The sequence below is a fragment of the Oncorhynchus gorbuscha genome, linkage group LG02 (assembly GCF_021184085.1).
Source record: "Oncorhynchus gorbuscha isolate QuinsamMale2020 ecotype Even-year linkage group LG02, OgorEven_v1.0, whole genome shotgun sequence".
NCBI classification, from domain to species: Eukaryota; Metazoa; Chordata; class Actinopteri; order Salmoniformes; family Salmonidae; genus Oncorhynchus; species Oncorhynchus gorbuscha.
This window is the reverse complement of record NC_060174.1, coordinates 87,922,684-87,944,966: the sequence shown is the minus strand read 5'-3', so window position 1 is coordinate 87,944,966 and position 22,283 is coordinate 87,922,684. Positions and strand designations below refer to the sequence as shown.

At 42.1% G+C, this 22,283-nt stretch overlaps 1 protein-coding gene across 9 annotated transcripts; it reads left to right on the top strand.

Moving 5' to 3' along the window:
• Positions 1-7,843: 7,843 nt before the first annotated feature.
• On the top strand, positions 7,844-15,382 carry LOC124012237 (transmembrane protein 218-like). 9 transcript variants are annotated; one of them, XR_006834689.1, is made up of 4 exons: positions 7,844-8,364; positions 11,043-11,076; positions 11,815-11,925; positions 14,454-15,382. XR_006834689.1 is itself a non-coding variant. In XM_046325721.1 (3 exons), the coding sequence occupies exons 1-3, from the start codon at positions 8,312-8,314 to the stop codon at positions 14,914-14,916; spliced, it is 252 nt and encodes an 83-aa protein (XP_046181677.1). In that variant the 5' UTR covers positions 7,844-8,311; the 3' UTR covers positions 14,917-15,382. The 9 variants fall into 9 exon arrangements, 2 of the variants coding, with proteins under 2 accessions (XP_046181677.1, XP_046181670.1); XR_006834687.1 differs by having other exon boundaries at positions 11,812-11,925; XR_006834683.1 differs by having other exon boundaries at positions 10,974-11,076; positions 14,752-15,382.
• The last annotated feature ends 6,901 nt before the right edge of the window (positions 15,383-22,283 follow it).

Below are 22,283 nucleotides of genomic sequence, written 5' to 3'. Positions count from 1 at the left end.
AGCGCCCGCAAGGTCCCCCTGCTCAAGAAAGCACATATACATGCCCGTCTGAAGTTTGCCAATGAACATCTGAATGATTCAGAGGACAACTGGGTGGAAGTGTTGTGGTCAGATGAGACCAAAATTGAGCTTTTTGGCATCAACTCAACTCGCTGTGTTTGGAGGAGGAATGCTGCCTATGACCCCAAGAACACCATCCCCACCGGCAGGGTAGCCTAGTGGTTAGAGCGTTGGACTAGTAACCGGAAGGTTGCAAGTTCAAACCCCCGAGCTGACAATGTACAAATCAGTCATTCTGCCCCTGAACAGGCAGTTAACCCACTGTTCCTAGGCTGTCATTGAAAATAAGAATTTGTTCTTAACTGACTTGCCTAGTTAAATAAAGGTAAAAATGTAATAAAAAACATGGTGGAAACATTATGCTTTATAGGTGTTTTTCTGCTAAGGGGACAGGACAACTTCACTGCATCAAAGGGACGATGGACGGGGCCATGTACCGTCAAATCTTGGGTGAGAACCTCCTTCCCTCAGCCAGGGTATTGAAAATTGGTCGTGGATGGGTATTCCAGCATGACAATGACCCAAAACACACGGCCAAGGCAAGTAGAAGAAAAGTCTGACCTCTGTGATTGCCAACAAGGGTTTTGCCACCAAGTACTAAATCATGTATTGCAGAGGGGTCAAATACTTATTTCCCTCATTAAAATGCAAATCAATTTATAACATTTTTGACATGGGTTTTTCTGGATTTTTTTTGTTGTTATTCTGTCTCTCACTGTTCAAATAAACCTACCATTAAAGTTATAGACTGATAATTTCTTTATCAGTGGGCAAACATACAAAACCAGCAGGGGATCAAATATTTTTTTTCCCTCACTGTATGTATTTTTGGAGAAGGGAGTTCACAAATATGTGGCATCCATAACGGTTGGTGTGATTTTCTCTGCTTTGATCTGCTGTTGAATCAAAATCAAATATTTCTAACCTCACCCTGCTCAGCTGTTACCAGGGCTCTTGAATATAATACATTCAGGATTTACTGGCAGGCTTCATATTTCTCTCTGTGAGGCTGTATTAACTTATTAGGATTATCTGCATTCCACCAGAGATAAAAAGCAAAAGCACAAAGAGGTTTGCAGTCTTGTTAAAGGTCTTTAAATGCAGAATTAATAATAAGCTGCTGCTAATTTGATTTAGCTTTTGATCCTTGAATAATCATTTTTACAGTAAAAAAACAACTTGATTTTGGTGTGAATAATAATCATCATCATCACCATCATATTGTAAAGAAGTTTAAATGTACTTTCAATAAACGTTATTGTCATTATTGCCAATAAATAGCTGTATTCACAGCTTGACTATGATCTATCACACTATAATTACATCCACTTCAACAAAACACAATTAAAAACATCAGCCTTTTGTTTAGTGAGTTTTGCTTAGTTTCAGGAATGTCTCCCTGCTGTTACTTCATTTCCTCATTCTAAAAAAGGGCAATACGATCAAAGTGTTGATGCTAAAATCATTAGCAAATGACTAAATATTTTATTCAATGCTATGACATGCTGTGCTCTTTCATAGTTATAGACTCATATCCAGATCTCCAACCATGAGGGTTGTTTGGACAACCTCTACAGAAGCATAAAGATCTTGCCTAGTATACTTGGTGATTTTATGATTTTGGAAAGCATATTGTTAAAGTAATAGGAACTAAATCCATTCACTTCTGTTGGTTGCTATTCAAAGGTAGTGGCTTTGGAAAAATCCTTGAAAACATCTCAGAGAGTTCTAATGCATTTTCATGACCCTATCTATTTTCAGTCCTTCTGCAGACTGAGCAAGCAGCAGCGAAGGATCAGCCAATTGCACATGACACAAACAACATGGCAGATCGTTAAATACATCCACTGCTCCTCCAGAGCATAAATCAAGCAAATTTGTTTCCTCTCCATGTCGCTCCCCGGTGACGGACTTAGAGTTAGAGCGATGCCAACGCAGCAGTAGTGGAATAATGGGGCGAGGGATAAGGTATAAAAGCATCCAGGGTCGTCCTTACACTGAGCCCTCCGATGGTTGAAGCAGGCCTCGTCCTTCCTCAAGAGAGCAATAGGGATCAAGCAAGCTTAGTGGACCTGGCCGGTGAGGGCCCCTGATGTGGGGGCCACAACATGCATCCCAATCATCTCGAGGTCTGCTGGTGTGCTGCACTATGGAGGCCTGTACAGCAGAGAAAAAGGCCCAAATGTTCCCAGGGATAGAACAAGACTTTGGTGCACTCCAACGCGATACACCCAGCAGACTAAGGCCTCATGAATGATTTCAAACAAAACAACTTTCTCTCTCTCTCCCACCATCTGACTGCTAAGACGAAGATTAAGAAATGGGGAATTAGTTAGAATGACACCTGAAAAACCTTGATGGTTTTCTCAGAGAAAATTATGTATTTGTTACTTTGGCACAGTGAAGGAGGTGGTATTAGGGGCTAAGGCAAGGAAATAGCAGGCATTTGTACATCGCTTAAATTTTCTCAATTGCTTTATGGCAACACATAAATGCACAAATTGGTTTATAACATATGCTTTTCTCGCTCTGCTTATTTCCTTCATTTATGCGACTGAATTACTTTATTAGTGATTATCCCCAAAAAGCTGCAGGAGAGCACAGCATTGCACGTAATAATGTAATTGACCCATAAACTGGGGAATGGGAATATGCAAATAATGTCTGGGTGTTTTGTATCTGCAGTTTTGCCCCTGGGCTGCTTGTCCCATGACACAAATCAGCAATTAGGATCCCAGCAGGGTTTTGGAGCATCTAAATTGTCAATACCCCGATCTACCAACATTTGGAATCATATGGGGTACACAACAACATGGCACAAGCACTAAGTGTGAGTAGTTTGTGACAAAATGAAGATTGTGTGTGTGTGTGTGTGTGTGTGTGTGTGTGTGTGTGTGTGTGTGTGTGTGTGTGTGTGTGTGTGTGTGTGTGTGTGTGTGTGTGTGTGTGTGTGTGTGTGTGTGTGTGTGTGTGTGTGTGTGTGTGTGTGTGTGTGTGTGTGTGTGTGTGTGTGTGTGTGTGTGTGTGTGTGTGTGTTATTTGACTCTCTTATTTTCCACAACTAACTTTTGAATTATTTGCTTGGATCATGAGTCTGATATTTATTTTACAGACACAAAAGTTACATGAATTCTTTCACTCATATTCTTCTGTCAACACAAATAAAGACACATTAAGAAAATGCATTGTTTATGTTCATAGTCAAAGTTCAAACAAATCTGGTCCATTGAAGTGTTTACGACTGTCCCATATGTGGTAGATACCTAAGGGGACTATATGCCTGAGTCACTAGCTTTTGTTATGTGACTTGTGAATACATTGCCGCAGCAATTTTATTACCATTGCTTGCTTAGTAATGTGAGTACAACATGCAAAGACATCAGATGTTGTATTTATAAAGGGATAAGGGTCACTGTGCACAATACTGACCCTGCATCATGTTCAACACTATGCCACAAGAACTTTCAGCCTTCTTAAAAGTTGATTGAACAGGGCCCTTTAGTTGAATGAGGCCTAAAGATTAGCTTTCAATATTACATGTTTTACATATTATGTTTCTTTACAGTAGTTTTACACGTTTCATGTTTACAATTACTTCATGTACATGGCTTTTTTTGCAATTTCCAAATAAGATGCAGATTCTGATTTTGCTCTAAATATGATCTACTTTGAATTATGCTCTCTGAATATAACTATCATCCGAATCTGAGAGGTTGTATGGAATACTCCTTCAAAGGGAGTTTATATCATCATTTTGGTGGTAATACCTTGTATGTATATATCAGTTTAGTTTAAATATAAATAAACAAAAGTGAGTTAATATCAGATGCTGGGTTATACCCAATAATGCCTCAACTACTGCGACTAAATAAAACCATAATGGAAGACCAAACATTGCAAATGGGCACATAATGAATGCATGAATTGTGAATCAGAACTCACTATAATGTTCGACAAATTTGAAGCTTAGAGGGAGAAAGACAAAATAGCTCAATTCTTTATAATCTATGAGTGGCAATAAATTGTGAATACATGACGGCAGTCAATTCCAAATTATGTGACATTTTGAGAGTGTTCATGTCAAATGCCCAGCCCACTAAAAGCCCAGTCCTGGAATAGACAAGTAATCCAAAATAGAAAGTATATATAGCGACTAGGCATTGAGTCGTGCCACACAAAGAGCGCTAATGTTCAGTCTGGAGAGGTCTTGCAAGGTATGCCCCAGAAATGAAAAGCAAACATTGTAGTCACTGAGTTGATGACAGCCACAAGCCATTCACTTATAATGATAGAAAGATAGAAATACAGTAGCTAAGAAAGTGTCAAACTGAATTTATTTTGATACATGGATTAAAGTCATCCGACTTGTTGACTAGGGCAATTAAAAATCTATAACAATATTTTACATGATGCTATTTCAGATTAACTCAAACTAAAACACTGACTATAATGCATAAAAATAGGGCAGTGGGTTGGATTGCTTTGTTGGAGCGCCAAGTGCCAAGACTTCAAATGATCTAATCCAAACCACATAGCGAGCGCTACAATCAAATCTTTAAAACTCTTTGCCATGCTCAGGCTATTGCAAGATTTGACTGACAAGCCATAACCTACGTAAAATTTGTAGTTTAGACACATTGGCAATGATTAGGCTACAATGACTAGCATAACGCATAACCCATGTGCCATAAACGCAAAATAATGCGCCTCAATTGCCTATACGTGAATAGATTATTAATGTAGCCCATGTGTCACTTATAAACAATTTTGTTGACTTTCATACTCTTATATTTATGTTACATACATTAGCAGTTATTTACAGTTAATTTGGGGTAGTTTATTGATGCCAAACGGGACTATTTGTAGCCTAAAATTAGTCCTATACTATTACTTATTTTACCAGCCAGGTCTGACTGCAAAACGTGTTTTTTTCCATAGAGAAAATGATATATTTCTTCCACCTATAGCCCGTCTATAACAATAAACTTATGAAAATGATCAGATCGAATACAATGAAGTTTAAAGATAATCATCCAGCTGAAAATGTATGAAAATGATAGACGACTCGATTCTAAATATAAATAAAATCCATATCCAATAAATAGGTCTATCATGTAGGCTATGCCAGTCAAAACATATATGCAAATACAATTCATATATATACATGCATATTCATTCATTAATAAATAATTATTCAATGAGCATGAATCCACCGTCGGAAAGCACGTTCAGGTGCAGTGTCTAAAAATGTCTAGTACAGTCTTCGATTATTCTCTCTTCTCCATATCCCTTGAAAACTAAAGTGTCCACGCAAAACGCAAACGCCTAATGCCATTATCTGAAACATATACATAGGCTATTTTATTAATCCAAACGCTGCATCAAGCAAAAATCCTCGTCTTTCCATCCAGTACAAAAATGTATCACCCTTCTCTGTTCTCTCTTTCCGCTCCTCTTCCCTCCCTTTCGCACATGCACTCTCTCCCTCCTCCCCTCTCTCCCTGTCTATCTTGTTCTCTTCCCCTCGCTCTCTCTCTCTCTCTCTCTCTCTCTCTCTCTCTCTCTCTCTCTCTCTCTCTCTCTCTCTCTCTCTCTCTCACTTCCTCCCTCTCTCTCTCACTTCCTCCCTCTCGCTCTCTCTCTCTTTCCCTAGCATGGCCATGTCTGTATGAATAATGTGCTGCCTTTTGTAATGACGCTGGAGTGTTAGCCTGCTCCATGCTCTGACATTGAAAATGAATGACAGCTTACCTGAATGCCAATCTTCATCAGACTGACACTAGGCTGACAACACAGCCTATACTCCCCTGCACAAGCAGTGACGTGTACCATGTAAGACCCCTCCCACCCCCAACCCACCACCACCCCCGCCTCCTCGTAGCCCCCTCCCATCACCTCCACTGGTCTCCCACAACACAAACCCCGGCCCTGCGCATCTCCATATATTCAAACCGCGGAGTCTGCTGGCCCCCTGTCGGCGCAAATTAAAAATTACATATTGACGGTGAGACAAGCAAGTGATGGGCTACATTAATTGGAAACATTGTAGCAGACATCCTAGTATGAGGATGGATACATTGCATAACTTCACAATGATGACACACCAGTGAAAAAAAAGAGCTAGGCTATAGGTCTGGGTCTGCGCTATTCATTATTCATAATGATATATTATTCAATATTACAGTGGCAATAGGCTACAAATAAAATTTTGACCATCATTTCGAAGATGTATCATGTTCAGTACGTGTACTTTAGTCCCCTCCTTTATTCCCTGTTCACCCACGACTGTGTGGCCAAACACGACTCCAACACCATCATTAAGTTTGCTGACGACACAACACAACAGCCTGATCACCGACAACGATGAGAGGGTCTATAAGGAGGTCAGAGAACTGGCAGTGTGGTGCCAGGACAACAACCTCTCCCTCAATGTGAGCAAGACAAAGGAGCTGATGGTGGACTACAGGAAAAGGCGGCCGAACAGGCCCGCATTTACATCAACAGGGCTGTAGTGGAGCGGGTCGAGACTTTCAAGTTCCTCGGTGTCCACATCACCAACAAACTATCATGGTCCAAACATCCCAAGACAGTCGTGAAGAGGGCACGAGAATACCTTTTCCTCATCAGGCGACTGAAACGATTTGGCATCGAGAGCATCTTGACCGGTTGCATCACCGCATTGCATGGCAACTGCTCCGCATCTGACCGTCAGGAGCTACAGAGGATAGTGCGTACAGCCCAGTACATCACTAGGGCCAAGCTTCCTGCCTTCCAGGACCTATGTAATAGGCGGTGTCAGAGGAAAATCCATAAAATTGTCAGAGACTCCAGTCACCCAAGTTATAGACTGTTTTCTCTGCTACTGCACGGCAAGTGGTACCGGAGCGCAAAGTCTAGGACCAAAAGTCTTCTCAACAGCTTCTACCTCCAAGCCATTAGACTGCTGAACAATTAATAAAAATCGCCACTGGACAATTTACATTGACCCCCCTCTTGTACACATTTTTACATTTACATTTAAGTCATTTACCAGACGCTCTTATCCAGAGCGACTTACAAATTGGTGCATTCACCTTATGACATCCACTGCTGCTACTCACTGTTTGTTTGTTACCTATGCATAGTCACTTCGTCCCCACCTGCATGTACATTCCCTCACGAGCCTGTACAAATGCACACTGGCTCGGTACCCGTGCCCCCTGTTTATATGCTCGTTATTGTTGTTATTATTGTGTTCCTTTAATTAATTACTTTTTATTTTAGCCTACTTGGTAATAAAATATATATTCTTCTTGAACTGCACAGTTGGTTCAGGGCTTGTAAGTAAGCATTTCACGTAAAGTGTACACTTGTTGTATTCGGCGCATGTGCCAAATAAAGTTAGATTTGATTTAGTATACCAATTTAAGATTTTGTCATAGCCTGACCTTGGTGTCAATGCTCATGAAATTGGAGTCCGGATATTGTCTGAAAAGCATTTTGCGGCAGCCTGTGATTGAAATGACCCATGTTGAATCATCAACATAAACATCACCACATTAGTTATGGTTATACTATTGTAAAAATAAAAAATAAAAAGCATCCGAAGTTAAAGCCTAGGTACTTCATGGCAAATAAACACAAGCGAGCCTACCCAATTTCAGATGCAACTTCAGCTAGGACTAGAATACACTACACTTCCCAACATTCTATTCGGTATTTAGTAACAACCACTCTGTATGGCTCTTTGCCCTAGTGGTCTATCCTATGAAATTGAAGGTTATTTGTAACCAAGAGAGCCAGGTGGTTACGTTAGTTGCTCAACAGTTCGCATACAAGCGGTTGGTAGGCGACAGTTGGAATGTTTGCGTTCGCACGCCATTATCATGAGCAGTGATTAAATTATTTGGGAAGGAAGTTCGTTAGTAACAGTACGCACGCACAAGTTAGCCGTTTAGCTAGCTAACAAACTATTTTAAAAAAAAAATCAAATTTGACTGTCAACAGCGAGTGCAAAATGCCAGTTCAAACGATGCAATTGGCATTATACGATGCAACTCGTTTTGTAGAAACACAATTTCACGCAAATAGCTTTGCTTGATCAACAGCACTAGCTAACTAACATAGTTAGCTAGCTCATTTGAATATCCTCAAGGCCAACGTGAGTAGTTGGCTAGCTAACGCGTTAGTCTAGCCCTTTGATTTAGTGAAGAATGGCTGGTACGGCATTGGGCGTGGGAACTGTTTTTTTCTTCCCATTGCTCTTATCTGGATGGTAGTTTTCGTGCTGGGGATGATCCTCTTGAGAGCTACTGGACCAACTAAGTAAGTTGTGAATACATACACACATGCAGGCCTAACTTAGCTAGATACCTAAACACATTTTAGTATTTTGAACACATTATCTTGTGCTGATATGATACCAGTGACACAACTTTCTCATTTGCATTACCCTGAATAGCCTACTTCTACCTCTGCCAAGAGGTCTGGACTTTAATGTCGATTGCCAACCTGGTCTTTTTGTTATTTTATTATGATCCCCATTAGCTGTTGCAAAAGCAGCAGCGGCTACTCTTCCTGGGGTCCACATGAAACATGACATAATACAGAACATTAATAGACAATAGCAGCTCAAGGATAGAACTACATACTTAAAACAAAAAGACAAACTATAGTATTTGTATTATTCTGTACTCTCCATTTAGTATATGTGTCGTATGGTACACTACATAACCAAAAGTATGTAGACATCTACTCGTCGACTCATTCAAAAATTATAGGCATTAATAGAGTTGGTCCCCCTTTGCTGTTATAACGGCCCGTAATCTTCTGTGAAGGCTTTTCCACTTGTTATTGGAACGTTGCTTCGGGGACTTGCTTCCATTCAGCCACGAGCATTAGTGAGGTTGGGCAATGATTTTGGGCGATTAGACCTGGCTCGCAGTCAGCGTTCCAATTCATCCCAAAGGTGTTCAACGGGGTCGAGGTCAGGGCTCTGTGCAGTCAAGTTCTTCCACACTGAACTCGACAAGTCATTTCTGTATGGACCTCGCTTTGTGCACGGGGGCATTGTCATGCTGAAACAGGAAAGGGCCTTCCCCAAACTGTTGCCACAAAGTTAGAAGCACAGAATGGTCAAGAATGCCATTGTATGCTGTAGCTTTAAGATTTCCCTTTACTGAAACTAAGGGCTTATCCTGAACCATGAAAGACAGGCCCAGACCATTATTTCTCCTCCAGCAAACTTTACAGTTACATTGTAGCAGCTAGTGTTCTCCTGGCATCCGCCAAACCCAGATTCATCCGTTGGACTGCCAGATGGTGATGTGTGATTCATCACTGCAGAGAACGCATTTCAACTGCTCCAAAGTCCAATGGCGGTGCGCTTTACACCACTCCAGCTGATGCTTGATGTTGAGTGTGGTGATCTTAGACTTGTGTGATGCTGTTCGGCCATAGAAGCCCATTTCATGAAGCTCTCGACAAATAATTATTGTGCTGACGTATCTTCCAGAGGCAGGTTGGAACTCGGTTGTGAGTCTTGCAACCGAGGACAGGCAATTTTTTTTTTTTTACTCACTTCAGCACTCGGCGGTCACGTTCTATGAGCTTGTGTGGCCTACCACTTCGTGGTTGAGCCATTGTTGCTCCTAGATGTTTCCACTTCATAATAACAACACTTACAGTTGAGCGGGGAATCTCTAGTAATTCAGAAATGTAAAGAACTGACTTGTTGGAAAGGTGGCATCCTATGAAGTTGAAAGTCACTGAGCTCTTCACCAAGGGTTAGCTAACATGCTAAGTAGTTGCAAATTAGCTAAAAAGTTGTAAGTAGTCAGTTTATACATTTCTGAAGTTATGATGAGATTTGAACTCGCAACCTTTGGGTTGCTAGATGTTTGTGTTCTATGCCCAACCCGACAAACGACCCTACTTTAATTTTTGCATTAAGTAACCATCTGTTTTATGTAACAATACCAAACATAACATATCATACTAATTTGAGTGTCCCGGACTAAACTATGTTACATCTAGTCTATGAGACCAGGCTGTCATGTCACAGGTGGTGTTGTGGCATGTCCTGTAATCATAGGGTCATAGTTGAATGCCCCACTGGCTCTTCCACCTCAATCCCTTGGCCTACACTTTTGAGGATTATCCTGTACACATTTATAATTTATTTGAGATGATTTTAAATAGTTAGGCCCTACATCCTTAGTGTCATTTGACTTTAGACTAACTGTCATTTCCACTGATACCAGCTAGGCTACATGTTTTTCACTACTGCTGAAATGTTTCTGTCATGATTTTACTGAGAAAATGAATCGTTTCACTAAGGCTGCCTTTAGACAGCCAGACGAATTCTGATTTTTTTTCTACAACTAATTTATTTGACCAATCCATGCGATTTTTATTTTTTTCCTTTCACATCAGATATTTTTCTTTGCTGATCTGATTGGTCAAAACACCAATTAGTGAAAACTATGATCAAAATTGGGCTGCCTGTCTAAAGAAAGCATGAAAATGAGTGAAAAGGGGTTAGTTTACTGGATACAGATTTGATTGGGTTGATTGAAGTGCCCTTGGCCAAATTTGCATTAGTCCTACAGAACACCCAATCAAGTGATGACTAGGAAAATGATTTAATGAAGAATAAAACATTTTCCCTTTGTACTGTTTACAGTACAACTCACATTATGGTGCGAATACCACATCTAAGACTATCAATTAGTCAGTTTGAGAAGGTTTGAATCCTAAGCAACCTGCCTACATGTTGTTTGAAGTACAATAGACTAACATAGCTACTGTAGTAGATCAAAGCTGTGTGCTGGAATACCTTGGTAGAGAATTGGCCACTGACCAATCTCTATTTCACACTTAGTTTTTGTGTTTCATTTAAATTATATTTCTGGATTGTTTTTGTTGACTAACAGCTTAGGGGTCATCCCTGTCTTCCTGCTGGCCCTCATTTCCACTCTTATCCTGGTGTTCTTCCCCTGTAGCTCAGAGACCCTGTCACCATTCAAAGATTTTGAGGTAAGCTACACTACTGTAATCACACACACACACACACACACACACACACACACACACACACACACACACACACACACACACACACACACACACACACACACACACACACACACACACACACACACACACACACACACTTGAAAGTGAACTGCAGCTGGCTATCTCAATAGTTGCCTTGTCAGAGCAGAAAGTTGTTGTTGTCACACTTGGGCTTCAAAGGCTCTCTTCAGAAGTGTGAGCCACTGGTGTCATGTGTTTTCTAATATTGATACTCAAGTTGAACAGGGTACTAACAGCAGCATCAAAAATTCTCTTGGTCACACAGCACTTTACTGTGCACTGGCTGAACGTCACTCAGGATTACACATACACTGTTATGTTGAAATTGTAGTGTTGAGGGCTACCCTGAAAAAATAAAAGTGAATAAAAAACATTTTATATTTATGTCTGCTAAATCACTGCAGTGCGGTGTTGGCTGATTTTTAATGGAGTATGAAGATCTATTGAATTTGAATAGAGTAGTTGAGCTCATCAAATGATTCCCCTGAACAACACGGAGGGTTTTGTCCCAAACAAGTAATCTGCAACATTTTTTAAATAATCGTGGCTTTTGTTTTGTGGTCCATGTATGTAGGCCTAGCAGAGTGGCCTGATGGCCCTGGCTGCAGAGCTGCATTCAGAACATGGCAGTGTGTTTGTCGTAAAGACCTGGTCTGATTTATCTCTCCCCAACAGCAGCACAAACAGACTGCAGTGCTTTCCTCCTGCACCGCCTGCCAAATAATGCAGCCAGATCCGCCAAGCTGCCACCCCACAGAGGGCACCGCCAGCCTGGCCAGTTTGTGTTAGGTTTGTGTTTGGGGAAAACCAGAACTACAGGGAGACATGAACTGCGTCTCAAATGACACCCTTTTCTCTATTTGGTGCAGTACTGCACTAAATAGGGGATATGGTGCCATTTGGGATGCATTCCTAGTGCTGTAGGCCTAGTGTCCTGTTAGTTTAGGCCAATGGGCAAGATCACCTCACACATGGACCTGAGGAATCAGATTCAGGCAATCTATTTTTAACTGCATGCATTCATAATTTTATTTCTTTAAATGTTTAATTCACCTTTATTTAACCAGGTAGGCAAGTTGAGAACAAGTTCTCATTTACAATTGTGACCTGGCCAAGATAAAGCAAAGCAGTTCGACACATACAACGACACAGAGTTACATAATCATGTGAATACATTCAGGATTTGCTGTTCTGCCATGATACTTTTTAAGGTTTTCTATGTTCCCACATCGAAGTGTTAATGTAGTTAAGTTTATGTAGTGAAATATTAATTGACTTGTGGATGAGTTTCAAGTCTTTGGAATGTGTAAAAAAAAAATATATATATATATATTTTATTGATTTACTGGTAGGGGAAATCATTTCTAGGCCATACTGAAATAAAAAATAAACAAGCCTAGCTAAGATCGCTTTAATTCTGCTGCCTATTGCACATTGTAAATAGTTGTCTCAATGGTCTACAACTGGAGTACTAGCTATCATTCCATCAAAATTAATGCCAGTAGGTCTATTGAAATACGGGGGTATAACAGGCAACTTGTCTGTTATACCTGTCTTAGAAGAGGCTCATCCAGATATTCCTTACCACAGAGATCCTGTTAAATTACATTCTATGTTTTTGTGACTTACCTCCTAATAACTAGCTATTGTGTGTGTGCTAAAATAATAATATGCACCGTTTAAAAAGCTAACAAAATGGCCACATGGATGGTCTGCATTGACCCTCTATACACACTCACTCTATGCACATTCTACACACTCACACTCTCACTTAATTCGCTCACACACACAACGTGCACACACATTGATACTGTACACCGGTGGAAGCTGCTGAGGGAAGGATGGCTCATAATAATGGCTGGAATGGAGCGAATAACATCAAACACATGGAAACCATGTATTTGATACCATTCTGCTCCAGCCACTACCACGAGCCCGTCCTCCCCAATTAAGTTGCAACCAACCTCCTGTGCTGTACACACACACTCAATCATCATATATGCGGCTGCTCGTCTATCATAAATCCTAGTCACCTTACCCCTATACATGTCTACCTCTTGTTAATCCAGTGCCTTAGGGGTAAGGTGACTAGGATATATGATAAACAGACTAGAAGCAGTATATATGATGATTGAGAGTGTGTGTACAGCACAGGAGGTTGGTGGCACCTTAATTGGGGAGGACGGGCTCGTGGTAATGGCCGGAGCGGAATAGGTGGAATTGTATCACATACATCAAACACATGGTTTCCGCTTGTACGTGACAGAGAGTGTGTGTGTGAACACGAGTGTAAGAAACAGCTAACCTCTCTCTGTTAAACAAAAGCAAAATAACACAGTGCCAATTAGGTTCTGCCCTAGACAGGGCCCCAGTACCGAGCAGTCCGATGCCACATTAATAAAACATGGCCCCCAGCTCTGGGCTCTGCTCGCTGGCTAATTGGCAAATAAGAAAGTGAGATGCATTAAATGAGAGAACACTGCATTCGCCAGAGACGATGCCCCCCCCCCCCCTTGCCTCACACTAAGGCCCTAATAAGTATCCTATGTTTTGAGGAATATTGGTCTTAATGTATTCAAAACCATTTTTTTTGTCATGAATCATTTGTGTTTTTGCTCTCATCAAGTTTCAACATGCCAAAATGATTTTTAGTTGAAAAGACATTTCAAGTGGATGATGCAACATGTGATCATATTGCAGACAGAGTGATTATTAGCTTTAAGGAAAGCCTTGAATGACTCGCATCGCTATTATCAAGTCTCTTGCACTATCATGTCAATTTCCTGAATGAGGCCATGTTTGCTTGAGTACAATATAATAACTACGAAGTCAAGTCAGACACTGATACGTTTACCGAAGTCTATGTTAAAAGCCCAATGCAGTTGTTTTTATCTCAATCAAATCCTTTCTGGGTAACAATTAGTGCTAACTTAGCAAGAGCAATTTCTCAAGTATGAATTTTACTAGGACAGTCTGAGTGGGGAGGGGAAAACTAGCTGTTTAATGGCAGAGGGGTTTGGACCGCTGTTTGTTATTGGTCTAACTAATTGACCTCCTGATGATGTCGAGGCAGGCCAAAACTCTATCCCACCAAAACAAGCTGACATTTCAGGCAGTCTTTTCAAACACCTCTTACACTAAAAGGGCATTATCATAATTTTCACATGTTCACAATTTTATTGCACACTTATAGTGTGCGCCTATATAACACACATAGGGAAATCACGTTTTTGACTGCACTGGGCCTTTAACATTTGGCTTATAATGAAATGTAAGGGGTAACCTGCCTTGCCTTGCCTTCCATTTTCTCCCTCCAGAACTGATTGCAGTGGCTCACTTGTGACATCTGTTGGAAGAAAGAGGAATTACACCGACCATTTAAACACAAGATACCCACTTATCAAACATACAGAAACCATCTATCCTAAACTAACCCACTTATCAAACATACAGAAACCATCTATCCTAAACTAACCCACTTATCAAACATACAGAAACCATCTATCCTAAACTAACCCACTTATCAAACATACAGAAACCATCTATCCTAAACTAACCCACTTATCATTAGTTTGTACTGATGATAACTGTCTGAACATCTCTTTCCTCCTGCAGACCGTAGACACTTTCTTCATCAGCCGATACGTCCTGCTGTCGGTGGCCAGCGTAGGCTTCTTGGTTGCTCTGTTCGGCCTGCTGCCCCTCCATTTCCTGGAAGCTGTCTATGCCAAGCCCTTGAACACACTAGAGCTGAGTGGCCAGGCCAAGTTGGCATGCTAGACTGGTGGCCAGGGCCCAATGTGCAGCGCTGGAGATGAGAAGAGACCAACTAAGAGGGGCCCTAGTGAAATCGAGCGCAGGACAGGTTGGCAACCGAGCCCAAAAACAGACAGGGCCAATGTTTTCCCCGTGATCGACTGTTTGTTGTTGGGGGTGAATTTTGGGCCAACTGAAATTAAAGAGGCTACTATGTTCTTTGGTATAGGCCACTGTAAACATAAACAATGTGTTTTGTGTTTATGGATAGCAATTAGGCTACTTTGAATTGTGGTGGTGGAGTAGCACTTATATGCATAGCGCTTAATATAATGCATTTATCTCTATTGCCTGATTTAGAAGTTCAGAGGATAAGACTGATAACTGTATGTATATTTTTGACATTCACTTTTTTTTCTCCACTTGTATTTATAAAATGGTTGTATTGTGATTTTTAGGAGAACTTTATTAAACATTTCAATATTGTTAATCTTGCCTACTGAAATCTTTCCTGCTACTCGAAGTGTTTGAAATATAGAACTACGTCATCATACTAATTCTTTCACACAAAATCGCCAGGCATCAAAATGCCGCTAAAGAACTGAGGCCTAGTCCTGTATTAGACCCTGTAATGAATATGCATAGCGCTTGTTGTCTACATTGTTCAGATGCAGCCGGGTGGCATTTTGATTGAATCTGGCTAACTAAGTAAGATCTCTTCTGTGATTACACTTCTCATAACTGTCTGATTCCTGAAGTTTCTCAAGTCAGTTGAGCTAATTGAATGAAGAGAGAACCGTCAGTAGCAATGCTGTGATATACTGTGATGTGAAGTAGTAGCCCTCTCACGTAGTTTAAATGGCGTGAGTGTGTTCATTAACTCCGGATGCATTCTGTGTTCTCTCACATTTGCCAGCATTTAAACCAGATTGCATCTGCACTCGACTACATTGAAATGTTAATTTTTCGACTGACTGATGCCTTCCTTCTTTGAAAGACTGTCTCATACTCCCAAAGAATACAACAAAGCAGGAAAGCACACATTCTGGGGGGGTTTCCTCAAACAATGTGTGCTACTGTTTTGAAGTTATATAATTTCGGTCTCAGATAAAACTGCATGCAATGCATTGTACAACTTGCACTCCTTATCTTCACTAATCCTAAAAGGAGATGTCATACTCTGTCTGGACATGTAAGGGAGGCCAGTTTTGTAGAAGATCCTTGAAATTCAAGAAAAACTACAATAAATGGCCAAAATAGTGGATTCGGCTATTTCAGCGACACCCGTTGATGACGGGTGTGTAAAATCAAGCACACGGCCATGCAATCTCCACAGACAAATATTGGCAGTAGAATGGCTTTACTGAACAACTCGGTGACTTTCAACGTGGCACCTTCATAGGATGCCACCTTTCCAACAGGTCAGTTCATCAAATTTTGGGCTTGCTAGAGCTGCCCAGCTCAACTGTAAGTGCTGTTATTGTGAAGTGGAAACGTCCTGGAGCAACAATGGCTCAACCACGAAGTGGTAGGTCACAGATCGGGACTGCCGTATGGCTAAGTGTGGTAAAATCACCTGTCCTTGGTTGCAACGCTCACTACTGAGTTCCAGACTTCCTCTGGAACATATTTCAGCACAAGAATTGTTTGTTGGGAGCTTCATGAAATTAGTTTTCACTTGACTGGCCTGCACAGAGCCCTGACCTCAACTCCATCGAACACCTTTGGAATGAATTGGAACGCAGTCTACGAGCCAGGCCTAATCGTCCAACATCAGTGCCTGACTTCACTAATGCTCTTGTTGCTCTATGGAAGCAAGTCCCTGCAGCAATGTTCCAACATCTAGTGAAAAGCCTTACCAGAAGAGTGTGCAGGCTGTTATAGCAGCAAAGAGGGCACCAGAACTTGATGATTAATTAATTATTTGAATCATTTAGGGCAAAACCAAAACGTTCACCTCTTGGGGTTCTGAGGATCGAGTTTGGTAAACCATGCAGTAGGGTTACACCAGGGGTCTATTATTGCTAACATAACACAATGAAACAAACATGCTTCCTTTGCCCTTTAGGGTATAGCTAGTAACCCACAGATGTAAGGATGCCAGCTCTCCTGTTGTCATTGATCATTTGTTTATCATACCGTACTGTTGCACATTGACATTATTATAGCACTGCTAATGATTCCACATAATATGAAGCTTTTTGCAATGTAGGGGCTCAATTACAAGTGCTCAGCCCCCCTTTTGGAACCTTGCAGCCCCCCATTTAAAGTGTGAAGCCCGACGAGACGTGCAGTGAAATTCCAACCAGGATGATGAAAGTGAATCTAATGAATCAAAACCAATCCTATTAGTTCCGGCCCATGTTTCCCCACACAGGCTTTTTTTTTTTTACATGGTCAGGCCCATCTACTACGAACGGTCCCTCTCACACAGGCTGGGAAACGGGTGCTCGTTGAGCCTGGCCTGGGATGGATCTGAGGCCAACCCAAGGGGGGGGCTCCTTGCCTGTACTTGAGTGTGTGATTTCGACAAAACATGATCTTAGCCATAGAGGGGTAGAAGAACGGGTAACACTTTACTTGACACCCAGCGACATAACACGTTATGACACGGTCATAACCATGTCATATGTCATAACAGCTGTCATAATATGGTCATGACACATATATTTAGACCTGTTGTGACATATCTATATTGCATTATTTTAAGGCAGGTTATCACACCTACAAGGCAAAACATTCCATTCCACCACAGCCTACTTGTCAACAGTATGTTGATGTTATATAACATTTTCTTAAATGGACAGTATTCAATTATCATTGTTATTGCGCACACATTGATGTCAGACATGCACCTACCACCTCTGTTTCTGATGACTGAGTTGAATGCAGGAGCAAATATCAGGAGGAGGGAATGTACGTGTAAGGCTTATCTGGTTTATATGATTATGATGGTCATAATGCTTCTTGACAGTGTATTTTTACAAGTTATTTAAAATATAATGGTGAAAAATAAGTGACTGTAAAGAATTCCTTCCAGCATCAACAATGGACTTTTACATTTTTTTATTGAACCTTTATTTAACTAGGACTTTCAAACGAAAGCAGGGAAAAAAATAAATTTGATAAAATGTGGGTTTTGGCACTCTCTAGGTGTCATAACCAGACATAAAATAACCAAATATGTCACAACAGGTGTAAATATAAGGGTCATGACAGGTTATGACAAGTTAAGCTGTTATGACACTTATGACCGTGTCATAACGTGTTATGACGCTGGGTGTCAAGTAAAGTGTTACCGAAGAATGTTATAGAGAGGTAGAATGTTTTGAAGCATAGTGACACTTGTTGTGTAGGATTTACCTCTTAGTGTAGTCAACAAATGTGGCATACGCGATGAAATGTAATCAGAGACTCATTTATTTTCAGATGTGTGGGACTTGTCGTGGAAATGGTCCTTTTTGAAAGGTTTTTCCTGCAACAGCAGTTGGTATTTCAAGGTCGCGATGCAGCAGATGCCACTGATTACCACCATATCTTTCAGATGCCTCAGGCTCTAAATCTGACAGTTACAAGGCCTGTGCAAAATGCCAAGCCCAAACTTCTTTGCTCCAGCCGATCCCAGTGCATTTCCATGCTTTACCTTTTAAAAAACATAACTCTTTCTCACTCTTTCTTTTTGCTTTATCCCTCCTTCATTTTCAATTTTGTTTACAAATTCCGAATAGGGAGTGGGAAAATGGGCAGAACAAAGTGTCTGGGGGTTTGAGGTTCATTTGGATCCTCGATCCAGAGCCTTTGTGTAGCAGCCAGCTGGACATACAAAGAGATGGGGAGACTGGAGAGAGAGAAAAAAAGAGGGAGAGAGATGTGGGGGCAAAGAGGTGTGTGCAAAGCTCAGGATGTGGGAGTGGGTGCTTGGTTTTGAAGCAGGGGAGGGTGCTCCTCCTCACTAGATCCTCATTGAGATCCACTCAAGCAGAACTCCTGCCTTTCACACCCCCACTCTCTTCCTTGTGCGATATGGCCAGTTTCACCAAGCCTTTCTGCTCTCACTCAAGCTAACCCTGAAGACCCTCTATCAGTACTCCAATATCCTGACCCAAGGTTAGAGCATCCCATCCATGCTGTTTCATAGGAGACAAGAGCCCATTGTTTAGCAGTGGCAGTATTGACGATAGATCTTAGATCCACTCAGCTAGCAAGTTTTCAGCAGGCCTCCATTGCTAATTTGTTATAGGTTTCAAAACGTAAGACATTTTTTGACGAGGGCTTATACAGGGGAACGTCAAAAAATGTGTGAGCTGCTTCTTTAATCTTTAATTTGAACTAGGACTCCCTGCCCAACGAGTGGAACTGTGGGAACATCCGAACCTCCAGTGAGTCCTCTCACTACCCTGGCTTGACTGGCTGCTTCATCAGAGCTGGGAAATGTGTGGGGGGTAGAAATTAGCTTGATGCCGGGTTGCCCCGGTAACAGCTGATGTATTTTTGGGGCCGAGGAGTGTGGATTTTCTCACTGCCGCCCTGGTCTCGCTCCATTACCCCCTTTGTGCGAGGCCAGAGGGTGCTGTCAGTGCCCCACACACCCGGAGACAAATCTCGAGTCCCAGGACCAGGCGTCGCCTCTGCCTCTTACTCCTTTCTCAGGAGGGGATTACCCCAAAGCCGCTCCTCCCGGGGGGAAGATGAAGGCCCAATTTAGAGGTCAGAGTGCTCTCCAATTGCCCACTGGCAGCTAGGACCCGACGCCCCATCGCGGGCGAAGCGTGGCTCTTTGGGCGTCCCTGTGGGGGAAAGATGTCCGAACATGGGCCACTTCCCGGGGAAGGGGCTACAGTGTCAGGCTTTAGAAAGATTGTGGTCAAAATTATGGAGATAGAGATGGGTTGTCTGTAGTGGGTGGTCACTGGACCCCAAAAAATATCTGATACATAGGATAAAATGTTTGCGTGGTGGTCTGTTTTTAGTTGTGTCCTGTGACAGGGAGGACTGTCACAGGACACACCTGTTGGTCTTGCTCTTTGTATCAATCAGAGTCAAAGAGTGATTTTAATTTAAATAGTATCACATGCTCAATGAATGTGTTGAAGAAATGGCTAATGATGAACGAGGTGTTTGTACTATTGACTTGGCATAGAAATGCTCCTGAAATAGAATAGTGATAGCTCATTCAACTCAATAATATGACTTTGGAGCTGAATTCACACTAGGGAGATGTTGTAGCCAACCAGATATTAAAATCTAATTTGATTTTACCCGGTAAGTTGACTGAGAACACATTCACATTTACAGCAATGACCTGGGGAATAGTTACAGATGGGAGGAAGGAGACAATTGGAAGCTGGGGATGATTAGGTGGCCACGATGATTGGGAATTTAGATAAGACACCAGGGTTAACACCCCTACTCGTATGATGTGCCATGGGATCTTTAGTGACCACAGAGAGTGAGGACACCCGTTTCAAAATCCCATCTAAAAGATCAAATCAAATCAAATCAAATTTATTTATATAGCCCTTCGTACATCAGCTGATATCTCAAAGTGCTGTACAGAAACCCAGCCTAAAACCCCAAACAGCAAACAATGCAGGTGTAAAAGCACGGTGGCTAGGAAAAACTCCCTAGAAAGGCCAAAACCTAGGAAGAAACCTAGAGAGGAACCGGGCTATGTGGGGTGGCCAGTCCTCTTCTGGCTGTGCCGGGTAGAGATTATAACAGAAAATGACCAAGATGTTCAAATGTTCATAAATGACCAGCATGGTCAAATAATAATAAGGCAGAACAGTTGAAACTGGAGCAGCAGCACAGTCAGGTGGACTGGGGACAGCAAGGAGCCATCATGTCAGGTAGTCCTGGGGCACGGTCCTAGGGCTCAGGTCCTCCGAGAGAGAGAAAGAAAGAGAGAATTAGAGAGAGCATATGTGGGGTGGCCAGTCCTCTTCTGGCTGTGCCGGGTGGAGATTATAACAGAAAATGACCAAGATGTTCAAATGTTCATAAATGACCAGCATGGTCAAATAATAATAAGGCAGAACAGTTGAAACTGGAGCAGCAGCACAGTCAGGTGGACTGGGGACAGCAAGGAGTCATCATGTCAGGTAGTCCTGGGGCATGGTTCTAGGGCTCAGGTCCTCCGAGAGAGAGAAAGAAGGAGAGAAGGAGAGAATTAGAGAACGCACACTTAGATTTACACAGGACACCGAATAGGACAGGAGAAGTACTCCAGATAAACAAACTGACCCTAGCCCCCCGACACATAAACTACTGCAGCATAAATACTGGAGGCTGAGACAGGAGGGGTCAGGAGACACTGTGGCCCCATCCGAGGACACCCCGGACAGGGCCAAACAGGAAGGATATAACCCCACCCACTTTGCCAAAGCACAGCCCCCACACCACTAGAGGGAAATCTTCAACCACCAACTTACCATCCTGAGACAAGGCCGAGTATAGCCCACAAAGATCTCCGACACGGTACAACCCAAGGGGGGAAACCCAGACAGGCCGACCACAACAGTGAATCAACCCACCCAGGTGACGCACCCCCCCCAGGGACGGCACGAGAGAGCCCCAGCAAGCCAGTGACTCAGCCCCCGTAACAGGGTTAGAGGCAGAGAATCCCAGTGGAAAAAGGGGAACCGGCCAGGCAGAGACAGCAAGGGCGGTTCGTTGCTCCAGAGCCTTTCCGTTCACCTTCCCACTCCTGGGCCAGACTACACTCAATCATATGACCCACTGAAGAGATGAGTCTTCAGTAAAGACTTAAAGGTTGAGACCGAGTTTGCGTCTCTGACATGGGTAGGCAGACCGTTCCATAAAAATGGAGCTCTATAGGAGAAAGCCCTGCCTCCAGCTGTTTGCTTAGAAATTCTAGGGACAATTAGGAGGCCTGCGTCTTGTGACCGTAGCGTACGTATAGGTATGTACGGCAGGACCAAATCAGAGAGGTAGGTAGGAGCAAGCCCATGTAATGCTTTGTAGGTTAGCAGTAAAACCTTGAAATCAGCCCTTGCTTTGACAGGAAGCCAGTGTAGAGAGGCTAGCACTGGAGTAATATGATCAAATTTTTTGGTTCTAGTCAGGATTCTAGCAGCCGTATTTAGCACTAACTGAAGTTTATTTAGTGCTTTATCCGGGTAGCCGGAAAATAGAGCATTGCAGTAGTCTAACCTAGAAGTGACAAAAGCATGGATTAATTTTTCTGCATCATTTTTGGACAGAAAGTTTCTGATTTTTGCAATGTTACGTAGATGGAAAAAAGCTGTCCTCGAAATGGTCTTGATATGTTCTTCAAAAGAGAGATCAGGGTCCAGAGTAACGCCGAGGTCCTTCACAGTTTTATTTGAGACGACTGTACAACCATTAAGATTAATTGTCAGATTCAACAG

Coding starts and splice junctions, on each gene's coding strand:
- LOC124012237 (XM_046325714.1), top strand. CDS start 8,312: ATGGTAGTTTTCGTGCTGGGGATGATCCTCTTGAGAGCTACTGGACCA. Junction 8,365..10,973: donor AGAGCTACTGGACCAACTAA/GTAAGTTGTGAA, acceptor GTTGACTAACAG/CTTAGGGGTCATCCCTGTCT. Junction 11,077..14,751: donor CACCATTCAAAGATTTTGAG/GTAAGCTACACT, acceptor TTCCTCCTGCAG/ACCGTAGACACTTTCTTCAT.